Source organism: Poecilia mexicana, unplaced genomic scaffold, assembly GCF_051168715.1.
Source record: "Poecilia mexicana isolate PSO_F unplaced genomic scaffold, ASM5116871v1 scaffold_5, whole genome shotgun sequence".
Taxonomy (NCBI): Eukaryota; Metazoa; Chordata; class Actinopteri; order Cyprinodontiformes; family Poeciliidae; genus Poecilia; species Poecilia mexicana.
In genome coordinates, this window is record NW_028263374.1 from 17,538,934 (window position 1) to 17,554,861 (window position 15,928).

Consider the following 15,928-nt stretch of genomic DNA (forward strand, 5'->3'; position numbering starts at 1 on the left):
AGGGCACAATATGTAGCTTATAGGCTTCTAGGTCCTCTGGTATGTCTCCAATAATAAAAATAATAATAATAATTGGGAGTCACTACAAGAAGGTGGACTTTGTGTTTTTTATGGAACTGAAAAAACCCTTTGGCTGAAATCATTATTTTGTTGCCTTACTTCCATTTATATCCGTAGCTCAATCTCTCTGCTGACTCTGCGTTTTTAAACAAACCCACTGGCTATTTGGGGGTGTTCTTTAGTTTTGTGGATGTGAAATACAGCACACAGGAATGAACTCAAAGGAGGGGCAGTGACATTCTTCCAACTTAAGGTATTTTTCTTCCAAAGTATTCCCAACATGTATTGACATAGCTTGTTGCCCTAGCGGCATGCTCAGGTTATTTGCAAAATATGAGAGCCTTTTTCTCTATACCTTTCTTTGTCTCTGGCTTATTGAGCAGCTCTGTTTGCCAGGTGTTTTTGTCAATAACCATATGTCCACCTGCTTTCCATGTGTCTCTGATAACCTATACTTCAAAGGCCTTTGTCCAAAGTATTTTGTCGTCCCCTCTCAGCCTTTGGTCTACGTGCTGGGTCAGGTCCTATATGATTTTCATGAGGTTTCCCACGGATACCTTCAAGAGGAAAGTAACAGTTCTGACCCAACATCTTTTGGGCTGTTCCCTTTCAGTCGATTCACTCGGTACAACACATAGAGTATGGGATATCACGCCCCCGCGTGGCCTAACTGAAGACACCTTTAATCACGCCTTTAGGCAAATGACGTGTGATGACGGGTGGCAGGCCCCGCCTGCATATAAATACACCCCCATCACAGTCATTATTCAGTTCTTACGCTCTTCACCTCGCTGAGAACACCGAATTTCCAACCCGTGCTTTCTAGCTGCTGCTAGCTAGCATCGCTCTTGTTTTTCTTTTTCCAAAACTAGCTTAACTGCTCCTGTTGGTGTTAGCTACTGCTGCCTGCTGGTTAGCGTGTCTGCCCGCTGAGCGCTAGTTGTATTTTCTTATTTGTCTATTTTTATTTACATTGGTTTCGTGGTTCGGGATGAGCACGAAGCAAAAGATGGCGAAGCAGAAGTCTTCCGTTCGCCCCTGTCCTCAGGAGTGCGGCTTCACGCTTCACGAAAAGGACCAGCACGAAGCATGCCCCGTCTGCCTTGGAATTGTCCATGCCAGAAGAGCGTTGTCGGAGCCGGACGCTTGTGCTTTTTGTAGCCAGCTTCGGCGCTCCACGCTCGAACGGCGGGTCAAGTTTGTGCAGAAAGTGCTGGGAGAGGCTACCGTGTCACAACAAGACCCCGTGCTCTCCGAATCTATGAATCCGGTTTCGTCAGAATCTGACGAGGACGGAGGGGCCGAAGCTTCCACTTCCAGCTGGGCAGCCCCCGCTTCCAGCTGGGCAGACCATATGGAGTATGTGGACGGTTTAGCCGAAACGGTGCAGGATGCAGCGCCATCTAACTATCATCTCGAGGCTCAGGGTGATGATGACGTGCTAGACATCGGTCTCAGTCTTTCGGAAGACGAGGACGAAGACTTTTCCGCGGGCCAGTGTCCGTCTACTGCCGCCGCCTCTCCTGTGGGTCAGGACGACACATCGTTCCTTTCCCTTTGCCGGCGTGCAGCTAATAAGTTAGACGTCGAGTGGCCAACCCCTCCTCCTGCTCAGAAGGTGTCCCGGTTCACTGGATTCTACCTTCCGACGGAGCCGGCTGCGGTTAAGAACCGCCTGCCTATGTTCCCAGATTTTGTCTCGGAGCTAACGTCGTCCTGGAGCAAACCGTTGTCCACGCGGGTTACAGTACCTGGCTACGGGCAGTACGTGGACCTGGAGGGTGCCGACAAAGCCGGTCTGGTTAATTTACCAGCAATGGAGGCGTCCTTGGCAGCTTACCTGGCGCCATCATACAACCAGGGTGTGGGCGGCGCTGCCACCCTACCCTCAAAACAATGCAGGTTTTCCGCATCCCAGTTGGAGAAGACCTATCGCGCTCAAGCAACCACTGCTCGCGCCCTGAGCTCGGCCACCATGCTTCAGACTTATCAAGCTATGTGCTTGTCCGAGCTAGGAGCTCAGATGCCTCCTGATAGCCATCTGACCCCCCTCTTAAAAGAGATCAGAGTCACTGCGGATTATATTCTTCGCACATCCCGCTGTGCGGCGCTCTCACTGGGGAGAGGGATGGCTTCCACAGTGGTTGCTCAGAGACACCTATGGCTAACGCTGTCTGACGTCCCCGATAGGGACAGGGCCATATACTTGGACGAGCCAGTGTCTACGGATGGGCTTTTTGGACAATCCCTTGATGCAATCCAAGCTAAGTTCGAGCTTAAGAAAAAGCAAACTGAAGCTCTTCGTTGCATCATTCCCAGACGTGACGCTAGGTCCAGGTCCAACATGAGCGCACGCAAACCGGTGACGGCACCGGCGCCACCAAAGAGAGCAGCACCACCCGCAGCTCTCAACGCTACAGTTTCACAGCCGTCAAAAAAGCATACTCCCCGCCAGTCGGCTTGGAGCAAAGGCCCTCCTCTGGGTTTTCAACGAGATTTGACGTCTCGAAAGAAAAAGCCTGTCATCCTAACGACGTGAGAAGGCGTGACAAAAGAGAGGCATCAGAAGCAGGGAGACCTGATTGCTGCTCATTCGTTTATGCGCAAAAGGCATCTTGTTTGTTCTGTTCAGGGTCCCAGCCCCAAGAGGCGCTGCGTTTTCCTAACACAGTCTCCCAAGCACAACAACCCAACGCACACACTGTTTGCACTTTCAGCCCCAGGTTTAAGTGGGTTAAATGTTTCTCAAAGAACGAGAGAAGATGTTCGGAATGTTTATGTAACTGTTCCACATGTTTCAATAAAGAGTGCAATTCCCTTGCCAAAATATCAAAATCAAAACATTGTGTGCCACAACGTGCACAACAGTCAAACGGAGCTGCTCCTCTCCGTTCCAGCAGAGGGCAGCACCCCCTTGCCAACAGTGCGTCAGGTCAGCTGTCTGGCTGCACACGTACCTCTGTGGCGTGCATGCGCACTTTCCCCATGGTTAGAAAGGACCGTTGCTACGGGTTACCGGTTACAGTTCCGGATGAGACCCCCCCGGTTCCAATCAGTTATAAACACAACTGTAGGGTCCGAAGCAGCGAAAGTTCTGAGAGACGAAATAAACACGTTGTTAGCAAAAGGAGCAGTGCGTGTGGTTCCCACTTCGGAAGCAAACAGAGGTTGGTACAGCCGCTATTTTGTTGTTCCGAAGAAGGGGGGTGGGCTACGTCCCATCCTGGATTTAAGAGTGTTAAACAAGCACCTTCGCAAGTACAAATTCAAAATGTTGACGCTGAGACAGCTTTTGAACGCTGTCAGCCCAGGCGATTGGTTTGCAACAATCGATCTGACGGATGCTTACTTTCACATAGCAATACACCCAGAACACAGGCGTTTTCTGAGGTTTGCTTTCGAGGGAATAGCGTACGAGTACCTGGTCTTACCCTTCGGTCTGTCGCTCGCCCCTCGCACATTTACGAAAATTGTGGAGGCGGCGCTAGCCCCTCTCAGAGAAAAGGGAATTCGCATTCTAGCTTATCTGGACGACTGGGCTTTAATAGCCAATTCCAGAGAGCAAGCGGCAGAACAGCTGCCGCAGGTGCTGTCCCACATTCAAGCCCTGGGTTTTTCGGTAAACTTTCAGAAAAGTTCACTGAACCCGAGTCAACAGTTCTCATTCCTGGGGCTGGAAATATGCTCCCTGTCAGCTCGAGCTTGTCTCTCAGAGCACCGTGTGACCGCCTTTCATCGGTGCCTCGCTCAGTTTCAGTTGGGGTGCAAACTGCGCTTCCGGACTGTCTTACAGCTGATGGGAATGATGGCGTCCATGATCGCAGTGGTGCCGCTTGGACTGTTAAAAATGCGTCAGATGCAGCGCTGGACACGCTCTCACCGGCTATGCACGTCACGACACCTGCACAGAAGGCTGACGATAACTGCTGCTTGCATGTCAGCCCTTCGACCGTGGAGGGAGCCCGGACTGCTGTACCGTGGGTCTCCAATCGGCAGGGTTTCCTTTCGCAAGGTATTGTCCACGGATGCCTCTCTGAAGGGGTGGGGGGCAATATGCGATGGAGTAGCGGTGAGAGGGGTCTGGACATTAACCCAATCAAAGCTCCACATAAACTACCTGGAGCTGCGGGCGGTCCTGCTGGCTCTGAGACATTTTTGCAGGGTTCTGATGAACCAGCATGTTCTGATAAGGACAGACAACACCACTGTGGTGTCCTACATAAACAGACAAGGGGGCACTCATTCACTTCCCTTGCTGAAATTGTCTCACAAACTATTGCAGTGGTGCAGCGTTCATTTTCTGTCTGTCAGAGCAACTCATGTTCCCGGGCACCTGAATTTGGGAGCAGATCTGCTGTCCAGGGGAGGCCCACTGGTGAGGGAGTGGAGACTGCATCCATCCGTGGTGGTGCAGATTTGGCAGCGGTTCGGCAAAGCTTCAGTGGATCTCTTTGCCACCAAAGCCAACACCCACTGTCCCCTATTCTTCTCCATAACGGATCACAGTGCTCCACTGGGAGTGGATGCCCTGGCTCACTCATGGCCCAATGTGCTTCTGTATGCATTTCCCCCAGTGGAAATGATTCTGCCAGTACTGGACAGAGTACGCAGATGGGGCCTATCCTTGATTCTGGTGGCCCCTCGCTGGCCAGCAAAGTCATGGTATGCAGAAATAATCAGCTTGCTGGTAGCAGAGCCTTGGAAACTCCCCACCCGCCGGGATCTCCTCTCCCAGGCAGGGGGGGAAGTATTTCATCCACATCCAGAATTATGGATGCTGCATGCCTACCTGCTGAGAGGTCCAGCTTGTTAGCTAGAGGCCTTCCTTTAGATGTTGTTGCAACCATTCAGAGTTCCAGAGCAGCTTCCACGAGGGGTTTATATGCATATAAATGGCGTGTTTTTGAACAGTGGTGTCACAGCAAAAGCATTTCCCCCTTCCAGTGCTCCATTGTGGATATTTTGACATTTCTACAGGAGCTGGTGGATAAAGGTCTGTCTTTCTCCACAATTAAGGTTTACTTGGCTTCTATCTCAGCTTGTCATGTTGGCCTTGATGGAGGGACGCCAGGTGCTCATCCCCTGGCTGTGCGTTTTTTAAAAGGGGTCCGTAGGCTGAGACCAGGGATAAAATCTAGCGTTCCTTCCTGGAATCTCACTGTGGTCTTGGATGCTCTTTGTAGCACCCCGTTTGAGCCTCTTGAGTCGGTTGATTTGAAATTTCTATCATACAAGACAGCTCTGCTTCTTGCTTTGGCAACTACAAAACGGGTTGGGGACCTGCATGCACTTTCAGTGCACCCCTCTTGTGTTCAGTTTTCAGCTGATGGTTTAAAGGTCACCTTAAGACCAAATGCGGCATATCTCCCTAAGGTGATTCCTTCGGATTACAGCACAATGACCATTGAGCTTTCTAGTTTTTATCCCCCTCCTTTTGCTTCTGAAGAGCAAAGTAGGCTGCATTTGCTGTGCCCTGTGCGTGCACTGCGTCTTTACATCAATCACACTCAGAATCTGCGACTGTGTGATCAGCTGTTTGTGTGTTTTGCCAATCCAGCTAGAGGAAAGGCGCTGTCCAGACAGAGACTCTCTCATTGGATCGTGGAGGCTATTTCTCTTGCTTACAACAGCAAGGGCCTCCCTTTACCTCATGGTGTGAGAGCACATTCAACCAGGGGTGTAGCGGCATCTTGGGCCCTTTTCAGAGGGGTCCCTGTGAGTAACATCTGCGCTGCAGCCAGCTGGTCTTCACCGCACACTTTTGTTCGGTTTTATCGTCTGGATGTGACAGCCCCTTCTGTGGCTCACTCTGTTCTTTCTGCTGGGTTGGAGGTTTCAAATTAACTCAGTACATTTGTCCCAGGTTTGATGGCTGCTCTGCGGGGCGTGTATATATGTCCCATACTCTATGTGTTGTACCGAGTGAATCGACTGAAAGGGAACGTAAGGTTATGCATATAACTACTGTTCCCTGAAGGAGAGGAACGAGGTACAACACCTTTTTCTGCCCCGCTGTTTCAGCTTGGCTCGGTGAAGAGCGGCCATCGAACTGAATAATGACTGTGATGGGGGTGTATTTATATGCAGGCGGGGCCTGCCACCCGTCATCACACGTCATTTGCCTAAAGGCGTGATTAAAGGTGTCTTCAGTTAGGCCACGCGGGGGCGTGATATCCCATACTCTATGTGTTGTACCTCGTTCCTCTCCTTCAGGGAACAGTAGTTATATGCATAACCTTACGTTTCTAAATGGTTAGTCCCCCTCTGGTAATTTATGTTAATACTGCGTTTTGGGCTGCCACCAGCCAGTAGACGGTCTGAGGGACTGGCCTCAGTAATATCCCGGAGGTGCTCATCGTCATCCGTATCAGCATCGATGTATTTGCTGATTGAGGAGTCATGGAAAGTGAAAACTGTAGGGGCCATGGCAGTGCTGTCTGGTGACTTTGGAGGGGTCCTGCTGCTGGCAGTGGTGTACACAGATGCTTCGGGACTCAAAAGAGACTGGTCTGAGACAACTGAGCTGTCTGAAAGTGGGGACGGCCCTGAATCCCCGTCGCTACGGCAGCCTCCTTTAAGGCTTTTTGAGGAGTTTCCTGAAAACAAGAATCTTCTTGTATTCTCTGGGCCTGAGGATTTTGATCCTGGACTCAGCACAGACTCATGCTGCCCTATGATTTGATGACCAATTTTTTTACTAATGTGCTGAGACAAAACTGTAACTGGACCAAAAGTAAACCGGCTGCTTTCTTTAAGACCAATGTCTGCTGCTGGACTGTGGGGATAGCGTGGATTCTCTTGGAAGTCTGTAGCACAACTGATGTAGCTATCAATGCTAGACAAGCTTTTCATGTCCCCCACTCCATCTTTGGCTCCTAGCACTGATGGTCCATGGTCATGAATGGCTCCAAGCTCTATCTCATCTCTCTGTTTGCTAACTCTGGACCCTCTGTCTTTTGCATTGAGGTTAGGTTGTGACTGTGTCTTTGCCATCTGGCTGTACATCTCTTCTAATTTCTCAACATTCAATCTTTGGGGACTGGTGTCTCGAGCTTTGCAGGGAGAGCCTATTTCTTGGGCATTGAAGGAACGGTTTGAACTTGTCTCTGATGCAGCTCTTTTGGACGCCCATTTCCAGTGACTTGGGGACAGGTGGTTGTCATGAGGTCTCTCACTCTTTTCTACTACTACATCCATGAGCTCTGCACTCCGAGCAAAGGCTTCCTTTAAGTTCATAGAAACAATGCTACCATTTCGTTTTGCCCTCTCAAGAGCCTCCCTTCTTTTAAGGGCTTTTTCTTGCCTTTTCTGCTCCTTATAGAACTCGGAGAAGTTATTCACAATAATGGGAATGGGTAGCGCAATTACAAGCACTCCAGCAATACAGCACAATCCCCCCACAATCTTTCCCAACAGAGTTTTGGGATAGATATCTCCATACCCTACTGTAGTCATAGTGATGGTGGCCCACCAGAAAGAAGCCGGAATGCTTTTGAACTTTGTATCCTCTTCGTCCTTCTCGGCAAAAAATACAAGACTAGAGAAGATCATGATACCCATGGCGAGGAAAAGAATAAGCAGGCCCAGCTCATTGTAGCTTCTCCTGAGCGTGAAGCCCAGAGACTGAAGACCTGTAGAGTGACGAGCCAACTTTAGGATACGAAGGATACGCATAATCCTGAAGATCTGAACCACACGGCGGACATTCTGAAACTGCAGCACACTCTTGTTGGACTCTGTCAGGAAGATGGTGACATAGTAGGGTAGAATTGCCAGGAGGTCAATGACATTAAGAGGACCCTTGAAGAACTTCCATTTATTGGGAGAAGAGAGAAAGCGAAGTAGGTATTCCATGGTAAACCAAGCAATACAAACAGCTTCCACGTGCGCTAGCTGTGGGTTGTCTGTGGACTGGCCGAACTCATCTGTGCCCTGAAGCTCTGGAAGGGTGTTTAGAGACAGAGCAATGGTGGATAGCACAATGAAGAGAATGGAGATGATGGCCAAGATCTGAAAGACAGAACAAGAGAAGTAATATGAGAAAAGATTGCACCATTAGATAAAGTACAAGAAGACTTGAGATGAAAGAGGAGAAGACACTTAGACTGGCAAACTCTATATGAGAATACCAGTAATTGCTAAGAATATAAGAAATGCATTGTAAAGTCGTGTGCAATTACACAGAGTAGAAGTAATGGGGTATTTTTTTTTCTCTAATTTTCTCTGTGATGTAATAACATTTTGAAACTTTTAAAATAGACCCCACTTTTAAACATATTTGTTACTTTGCTTAGTCTTAGACTTAAATACGCCTTCAGTGTATTTATTAAAGGTAAGGAAGGCAGTATGAAAGTGGCGAGAAGTGTAAGAGAATGCTGATATTCTCACAGTGAAAATAGACCTCCAGTAAATACCCAGCACAGTGTGGGACTGGCTGACAGCAAATGGACTGAACTCGGTTGGATTACTTATTTATTTATGACCGACTTATCCAGTGTACTTACATCAGTAAGTGTGCTTGAGTGAACAATAATGGTTAGCAATCTATAAAATCACCATCGCGTCTGCATGTCTGGTCGAGGCGACATACTTAATAGCAAAGACTTTAATAAACATAACTAAAATAATTAGATTCCAAGTTTGTTAAATATTCCATATACATTTGTGAAAGGTTCCAAATATTGTAAAAGTTATTTCACCAGGAAAATCCCATTGAGATTAAACATCTATTTTGCAAGAAAATCCTGGAGACTACATCATGTATAGTAATACATGATGTAGTTGATCATGCAGTTGCTGGTATGGACTTCCAAAGTTTGATTTGAAGGTGCTTCTTTCAGCTCTTTTCTGCCTTTTCTGCCTGAGCACAGAATCACACAAATCCCCAAATTGTTTCTATTTCATAAATCCTACAGTTATCTAACATGCAGCCTCAGTCGATTTTAAAAACTGACACTATTGGCACAATTTTGAATTCTTTGCGGAACTGATACGGTTAAAATTAAATATACGTGCTGTAATATATTTATTCCTATGAAAAAGTTAGGAGATCCTGCATTTTTCTAACACATTTGTACATTACTTCCTCTCACAGTCCAAAAACATGACTATTAGGAAAATCGGTCTTTCTAAATTGTCCTTAGGTCTGAATGCATAGTTGTTTCTCCTATGTGACCCTGCATTGACCCCGCTTCTCTCCCAATGACTGCAATCGACATATGTAGTAGAAAGTTAACTTTCATGTGAGGCGTGCACGAAGTTGACCTCTTCTTTTAAAGGAAGAATGAAGGCCAAAATAAAGACGGCAGTTTTTAAATCATTAATGTTAGATGTATCACAATGTCACCCTTCAAATTAGAACAGTTCAAATAAACCAAGAACAAAATAAATATGGCATTTATGACTGTGACAAGCATATGTAACCTTCTGACAGACTGGTATATTATAGTCCTCCTGTTTCTGAACAGGCACTCAGAAGTTCCTCAGCTTTCATCTTTTCCAATTTAAATATGTTTGTTTGTAAATGTTTTTACAATCTTAATGCAGAACTTAGATAACAAAATGCAGGGTGATGAGCATCCCTTGCCTTTAAAGAGGACGAGGAACAGAATTACTTAGTGAACTGCTGTCTGCAGTGGATATATTAACCCTAAATCTCCAAACAGATCAACTTAGAGAGATGAGTAGGAGGTTGTTGCTAGAACACTGAGCCTGTTTTGGCAGTAGCCCACACGCTAAAGGTTAGGATGTTATATGATGATATAAATCAAAGGATTGTTAAAACGTTTTCTGTAAGAGTGAAAACCACTGTGCAGGGCAGCGCAGCATGGAGAGATATTCAAAACAGTGATTAAACATTCCGATTTTACTGCAGTTTCATTTACAATAGACAGAGTACAGCTACTTTTTTTATTATTTTTTTTTAGGAAACTTTATTAAAACATTAATCAAGTCCATCTGCTTAAGACTTACCTAAATAAAGGAACATTATCCAGAGTTAACATGTAATGGAAAATTAATCTAGTATTCAGATTCCCCAGAGTGTAAGAGAGGCTAAAAAAGCATCCTTATCTATGACCAATCAGAACAGAAGGATCCTGTTGCCATAGCTTCACGGCAGGCATGAATAATAGCCCTATCTGTTTATTTTCTTCCTTCTGTGTGTGTGTCTCCCCTCCTTCTCTTGTCTAGGAGCAAATCTATTTGAATCAAACACTTGAAGAGCAAAGAGGGTCTGGGACTGAAAGGTGAGGGTGAAGCTGACAGGGGCAGCATACAAGGGAAAGGAGGTAGGGAGCCCACAGAGGAAACAATGATGATGTTTAACACAAAATTATTCCCCATAAAGTAAATAACAGGATGTGGTGTTTGTGTTATCTGCTGTACCTTTGTAAACACCAGGTATTAAAGGTCATCCACTGGGTAGGAAACACATCAGACTTGTAATAAGTCTCAAGGGGAATACAGAGGGGGCACCGCTGACAGATTCCAAACTTACAGCTGGGAGAGATAGCAGCTGAGGAAGGGCAAGACCAAAAAGGGGGCAGAGGTAATAGGATTGAGAGGCTATAAAAAGATTGCTAATGATGATGCACCGATGCTGCTGTGTAATGTTTTGGTGATGAGGTTAAGTTCCAGCAGGAAACCCTGCACATTTCCCCCAGGATGCTGTGCCGTGGCCTCTGTCCTCGCTGCGCATTCATCCACCCTGAACATCTTTACATTTGTCTTCCCGGGGTTGTTTTAATGTCAAAGGGCTCTAATTTCATAAATCCACTGAACTCCACAGCTGACACAAACCTTTAAGCACACACACGAATGAGACCACAAACACAAACACACATCTGGAGTTAGAACAGAGTGAAGAACGGGAAAGGACTCAGGAAAGGGTTAATGGCATTAGTACAATTACAGGCTAATTATGAGCAGTGTGTTGACTCAGAAATCAGGAAGATTTTCAGTTTGATCTGATCTGACTGGTGGCGAGCCAATTAGAAACTCAAACGATCAGTCATTTTCTGATAAGTGAATGCATCAGGTAGCAGCAACACTCTTCAGCGTGGATGTTGTTACAAAGGAAAGAGCACTTATAAAATATTTTCATTATCAGTGAGGTGTTTAAAAATGATATAAGAAATGCAGAGATTTAAAAATCTACTTAAAAGGAGAATTTTTTTTTACCACATGGCGATCTTGACTAAAGTGTAGTGATATTTCGTAAAGCTATTACTCAAATAAAAGTAAAAGTAAAAGGTACAGTGTTAATAAGGTATATTTTTCCAAAAGGTTACTTGTGTCACTATAGTTACTACCCACCTGTGTCTTGATTAAGTGCATTTATATTTGCCAGTTGCATCAATTCTGAATCGTACTTTATCTTGTAAATACAAGAAAAAAAAACTGCTGCTTAAGTAATGTAGCCACATTCACTTTGTTAATTGCTAGTATAAGATGTTAAATTTAAAAGGACATGTGTTAAGTAATTTTATGTTATTAAAGTATAATCCAGTTTTATAGTACCTGCTCTCTCACACAGTGTGTCATCATCTCCGAATGCTGGATGCAATGAATTGCAATCAGCTAAAATGGGAGTCAATTAAGCTCAAAGCTTTACAAGAAAGATAGATCAGAAAATGGACATAAAATATTAATCAAGCCATCAGTTTTGAAACCTTTCACAGCAGATTCTAATGACTGACATGGCTGACTATGTCCTCTGTAAAAAAAAAAAATAAGAAAAAGAAATGAGTGCATGAACCCTGAGGCCAACTAAAAGAAAGGTATATAAAATTGGGGAGGTATTTTTTTTATTTGAAGGATAGCAGAAGGCAACATGTGCATGATAGATGGATGAAGAGAGGGGACACACTGACAGGAAATCCCAATGTGACACTAAACAAAGCCAGATCTCACTGGTTTGTGTCTCTCCTGGCATATGGTGCAGTGGTTCGGCAGACAGAGTATTCCACAGAGAGTAGCCGCATCTTTGGGGCAAGGTGACACCAGAACCTCATTAGGCTGTTAGAGAACAGGTGCTGGACCAAACCAAATATGCATATTTCATTAGACCGAAGAAAGGGCTGCATAAACTACATTGATTGCCCAGTCTAAATTGCATAAACACGTACATTTAAAACTTAGGCAACTGTATATTAATGCAGTTATTTCTGGACAATCTGCTGTGCCTCAGTGACAACTCTGTAAAACATGCAGTGACCTACTTTTAGACTGGCTATGTCCCAGCAGCTGTGACTTTTTCCTTCCCTTGTAATATTGCTTCTTGTCAGGGATTTCACCATTTATACGTCTATTCACCGCTCACCTGACAAGAAGTCAACTTAAAACCCCTTCTGTCTGTTTGGAAATATAAATACTTTCATTTGGGGAGTTTTCATGCACAAACACCTCTGAGTTTTGCAGAGAAAGACAAGAAAAAGAGAAAATATCGTGTGCTGCTATCGTGTCAAAGGAAAGACCTTGTTAGTATCAGAAGTCTGTAGGAAATAGACAGACTGATTTGAGATAATAAAAGCACAACAGAAGCTCAAATAATCATTCATTACAGCTTTGCTGTAATGAATGCCAATTCTGAATATGCAACACATCGAACTTTGAAGCAGATGAAGCAGAAGACAATGCCAGGTGTCACACCTGTCAGACAAGATCAGGAAACCGAGGATGGAAATTTACACAGGCTCACAAAACTGAACAACAGCAGAAAGAAAAGTTGTCACCTGTACTGCTAAGTCCGTATTTCAACTGTGACATTGAAATGATTGGAACTTTTCATTAAGCATGGACTAGCAACACTAAATCAAAACGATATGATCATTTATCACTTATTATTTATAACATTACAAGCCCACTAAAGCCCACTGCTTCATTTCGACTCTGGCTTCATAAAGCAGCTACACAAAATATTTGGGTGATGTCAACAGAAAACAACAGAAAACTCCAGGCCAAGTCCTGATGAGGTATTCCTCAAAACTGTGTGAATAACATGGAACAAAAGTTACAATTGTGAGTTCAAATTTACAAGTGATCCTACATATTGCATGACAGAACATTTATATTACAAATACAACAACTAAATTATGTAAGATTTTAAAAGAAAAGCATGTGCATGATTCCATCATTTTAATTTTTACTTAGAATAATGTATGATTTCCATTGCAGTGGGCTGTGATGTTGCTTGCTGTGGCATTTCTGATTTTAATCTGTTGCAACAAAGTTACCGCTACATTTTTTCAGCCCATCAGAAACAGTTTGGTTTTGAGAAAAAAAGAGTTATTCGCCCTAGATGGGATTTACATAAATATGGTTGAGCCTTCACTTAAATGAATGCAAAATAGCTAATTTAAATTTAAATTTAAACTGTGACAGTGCCCAGAGAAACAAGTAGGCAAGCAGATTTACCTTCTATCTAGTTTATAGTTTCAGAAATAGATGTAAGTTTCCAGTTAGGTTTGGAAACATTTAGCACCCACTGATAGCATTCTCCATCAATCCCTCTGTTTACAGTTCTATACAAGATATATTCACTAATCAGGATTTTTTCTTGCCAGTTTTCCTTTAATGTCTGACCTGATTCTGATTTTAACCAATTCCAATTATTTATGCAAGTCTTATCTGCTGCAAGTGTTTAGATAGTGGATGAGTTCATAAATATAAATGAAGATGAAGAAAATACAACATTATCCCCATTTGTGTATAGGACACAAATCCAACTAATATACTTTTTATAACATTTTTAATCAAATAAAGTCAGAAATTAAACATTTAAAAAGTATGCAGGTGTTGGTGCTATTTACTATTTACTATGCATGTACTTGAAAACATCAGCCTGTGTCCAATTAACCAATATAATTTGTTTCACTAAGAGAACTGACTGACTGAAATAAAATATATGATTGTATGACTTCACATACTTTTTGCATGTCAGCCACCATTACCATGAAGAGTATTGCAACACTGAGGTGCAACAGCAAGAAATATCCATGAAAAAAAATAGTCAGGAGTTGACACATGCTCATATCAGCCTCTACAAATTATAATTCAAGAGTAAGGGTCAGTACATTATAAGATGCTAAAAACAGTATAAATGTGGTGTAAGAATTTTTGTACAATTTTTATTCAAAATGTAACAAAAACATGCATTTCTTTGACAGAGAAGCCTGAACTGAATTGAAAGAAAAATTTTGTTGAACCAACTTTAAAAATTTACTCTAATTTATCAGTGAGCAAAACTGATAAAGTTATCAGTTTTGGTCACTTTTAAGTAAACAAAACCAGCTTCGACAAATTAGAGTATTTTTTTCTTTAAGTTGGTTCAAAGATACATTTTTTTTCAGTGTCGTTACATTAATTGTAGCTCAGCTTATTTTCTCCCAGTAAAGTATCTGTGGTGAGATCCAACTCCAAGTGCTCTAGCATCTTGCCACCTTTTTCTATGGGAAAAATGTTGCGTTAAAGTCTCGTTCTACTTGGACTAACCCCCACTGTACTGGAACTAACCCTGGGACCAACCATCACTGTACTGGGACTAACCCTGGGACCAACCACCACTGTACTGGGACTAACCCTGGGACCAACCACCACTGTACTGGAACTAATCCTGGGACCAACCACCACTGTACTGGGACTAACCCTGGGACCAACCACCACTGTACTGGGACTAACCCCCACTGTACTGGAACTAATCCTGGGACCAACCACCACTGTACTGGGACTAACCCTGGGACCAACCACCACTGTACTGGGACTAACCCCCACTGTACTGGGACTAACCCTGGGACCAACCACCACTGTACTGGGACTAACCCCCACTGTACTGGGACTAACCCTGGGACCAACCCCCACTGTACTGGGACTAACCCCCACTGTACTGGGACTAACCCCCAGTGTACTGGGACCAACCCCCACTGTACTGGGACTAACCCCCACTGTACTGTGGCTAACCCCCACTGTACTGAAACCAACCACCACTCCACCATAGTCCTTTAGTGGTGAAACTTCCTGTTCCTCTGAGCCACGGTGTCATTGTCGGCACGCTGCCAGGGCTCGCCCGTGGAAACACATTAAACCTTCATAATGATGACAGGTAGTGCTTTTTAACTTCCACCTAAGCCTTTAAACAGGCTGGTGCTGAAGAGGTGTCGGTTTCTGTTTTCGGTTGAGTGAATCCAGGTCTTGCTTGAGCTCCAAGATCCCCAGACAGCTGACTTGCTTTCTCATCATCCTTGGAGCCACATCGCGGGCCACAGGGATGCGATGCAACACACTCTCTCCAGCCTTACCACTCGCCACTGTCACCATGACAACCCCCTCAAAGCTTGACAGGAGGTGGCGACGTGGACCCGCTCGTGAAAAGCAAGTCTGACAGAATCTCCTTCTTTGTCTCTCCCTCCCTTCTGTCCCAGTGTTTATACCTTTCTGAAAGCTTTCCAATCCTTGGATCATCTGTACTACTTTAGTCTTTTTTCTGTATTTCTTCTGCTTGTGCGTTTTGTATTACGCCACAGGATTCAGTTCAAGTTGTTAATAAAGCAGTATTATTAATAGAAAGGGGATGAAAATATTTCCTAAATAAGTCTGCCAGGCACCATTTTCATTTGCAGATGTTTTCTCCACATGATTAATCTTTTCAAGAGATTAACGGGCATCATCATTACTACACCACTGGTATTCATTTTATACAAGATGTTATTGCCAGTGGTCAATACTATGCGAGTAATAATGTGGAATAATTCACACCCCTGATTCCGAATGTAGAACGGCTTTGCTTCTCCGCCTGTGAAAAGAGACGGGGTTTCCATAGAGACGGGAGGAGACTGTGTCTTCCACAATTCCCCCAGCATGATAGCTTGAA

General features: G+C 44.3%; 1 protein-coding gene across 1 annotated transcript in view; it reads right to left on the bottom strand.

Annotated features, from left to right (window-relative positions):
- Positions 1–516: 516 nt before the first annotated feature.
- Positions 517–15,928, bottom strand: part of kcnb1 (potassium voltage-gated channel, Shab-related subfamily, member 1) — a 40,084-nt gene continuing 24,672 nt past the window's right edge. The window contains 2 exon segments of the mRNA XM_088005671.1: positions 517–659; positions 6,297–8,070. Of these exon segments, the coding sequence (XP_087861797.1) occupies positions 517–659; positions 6,297–8,070 (1,917 nt within the window).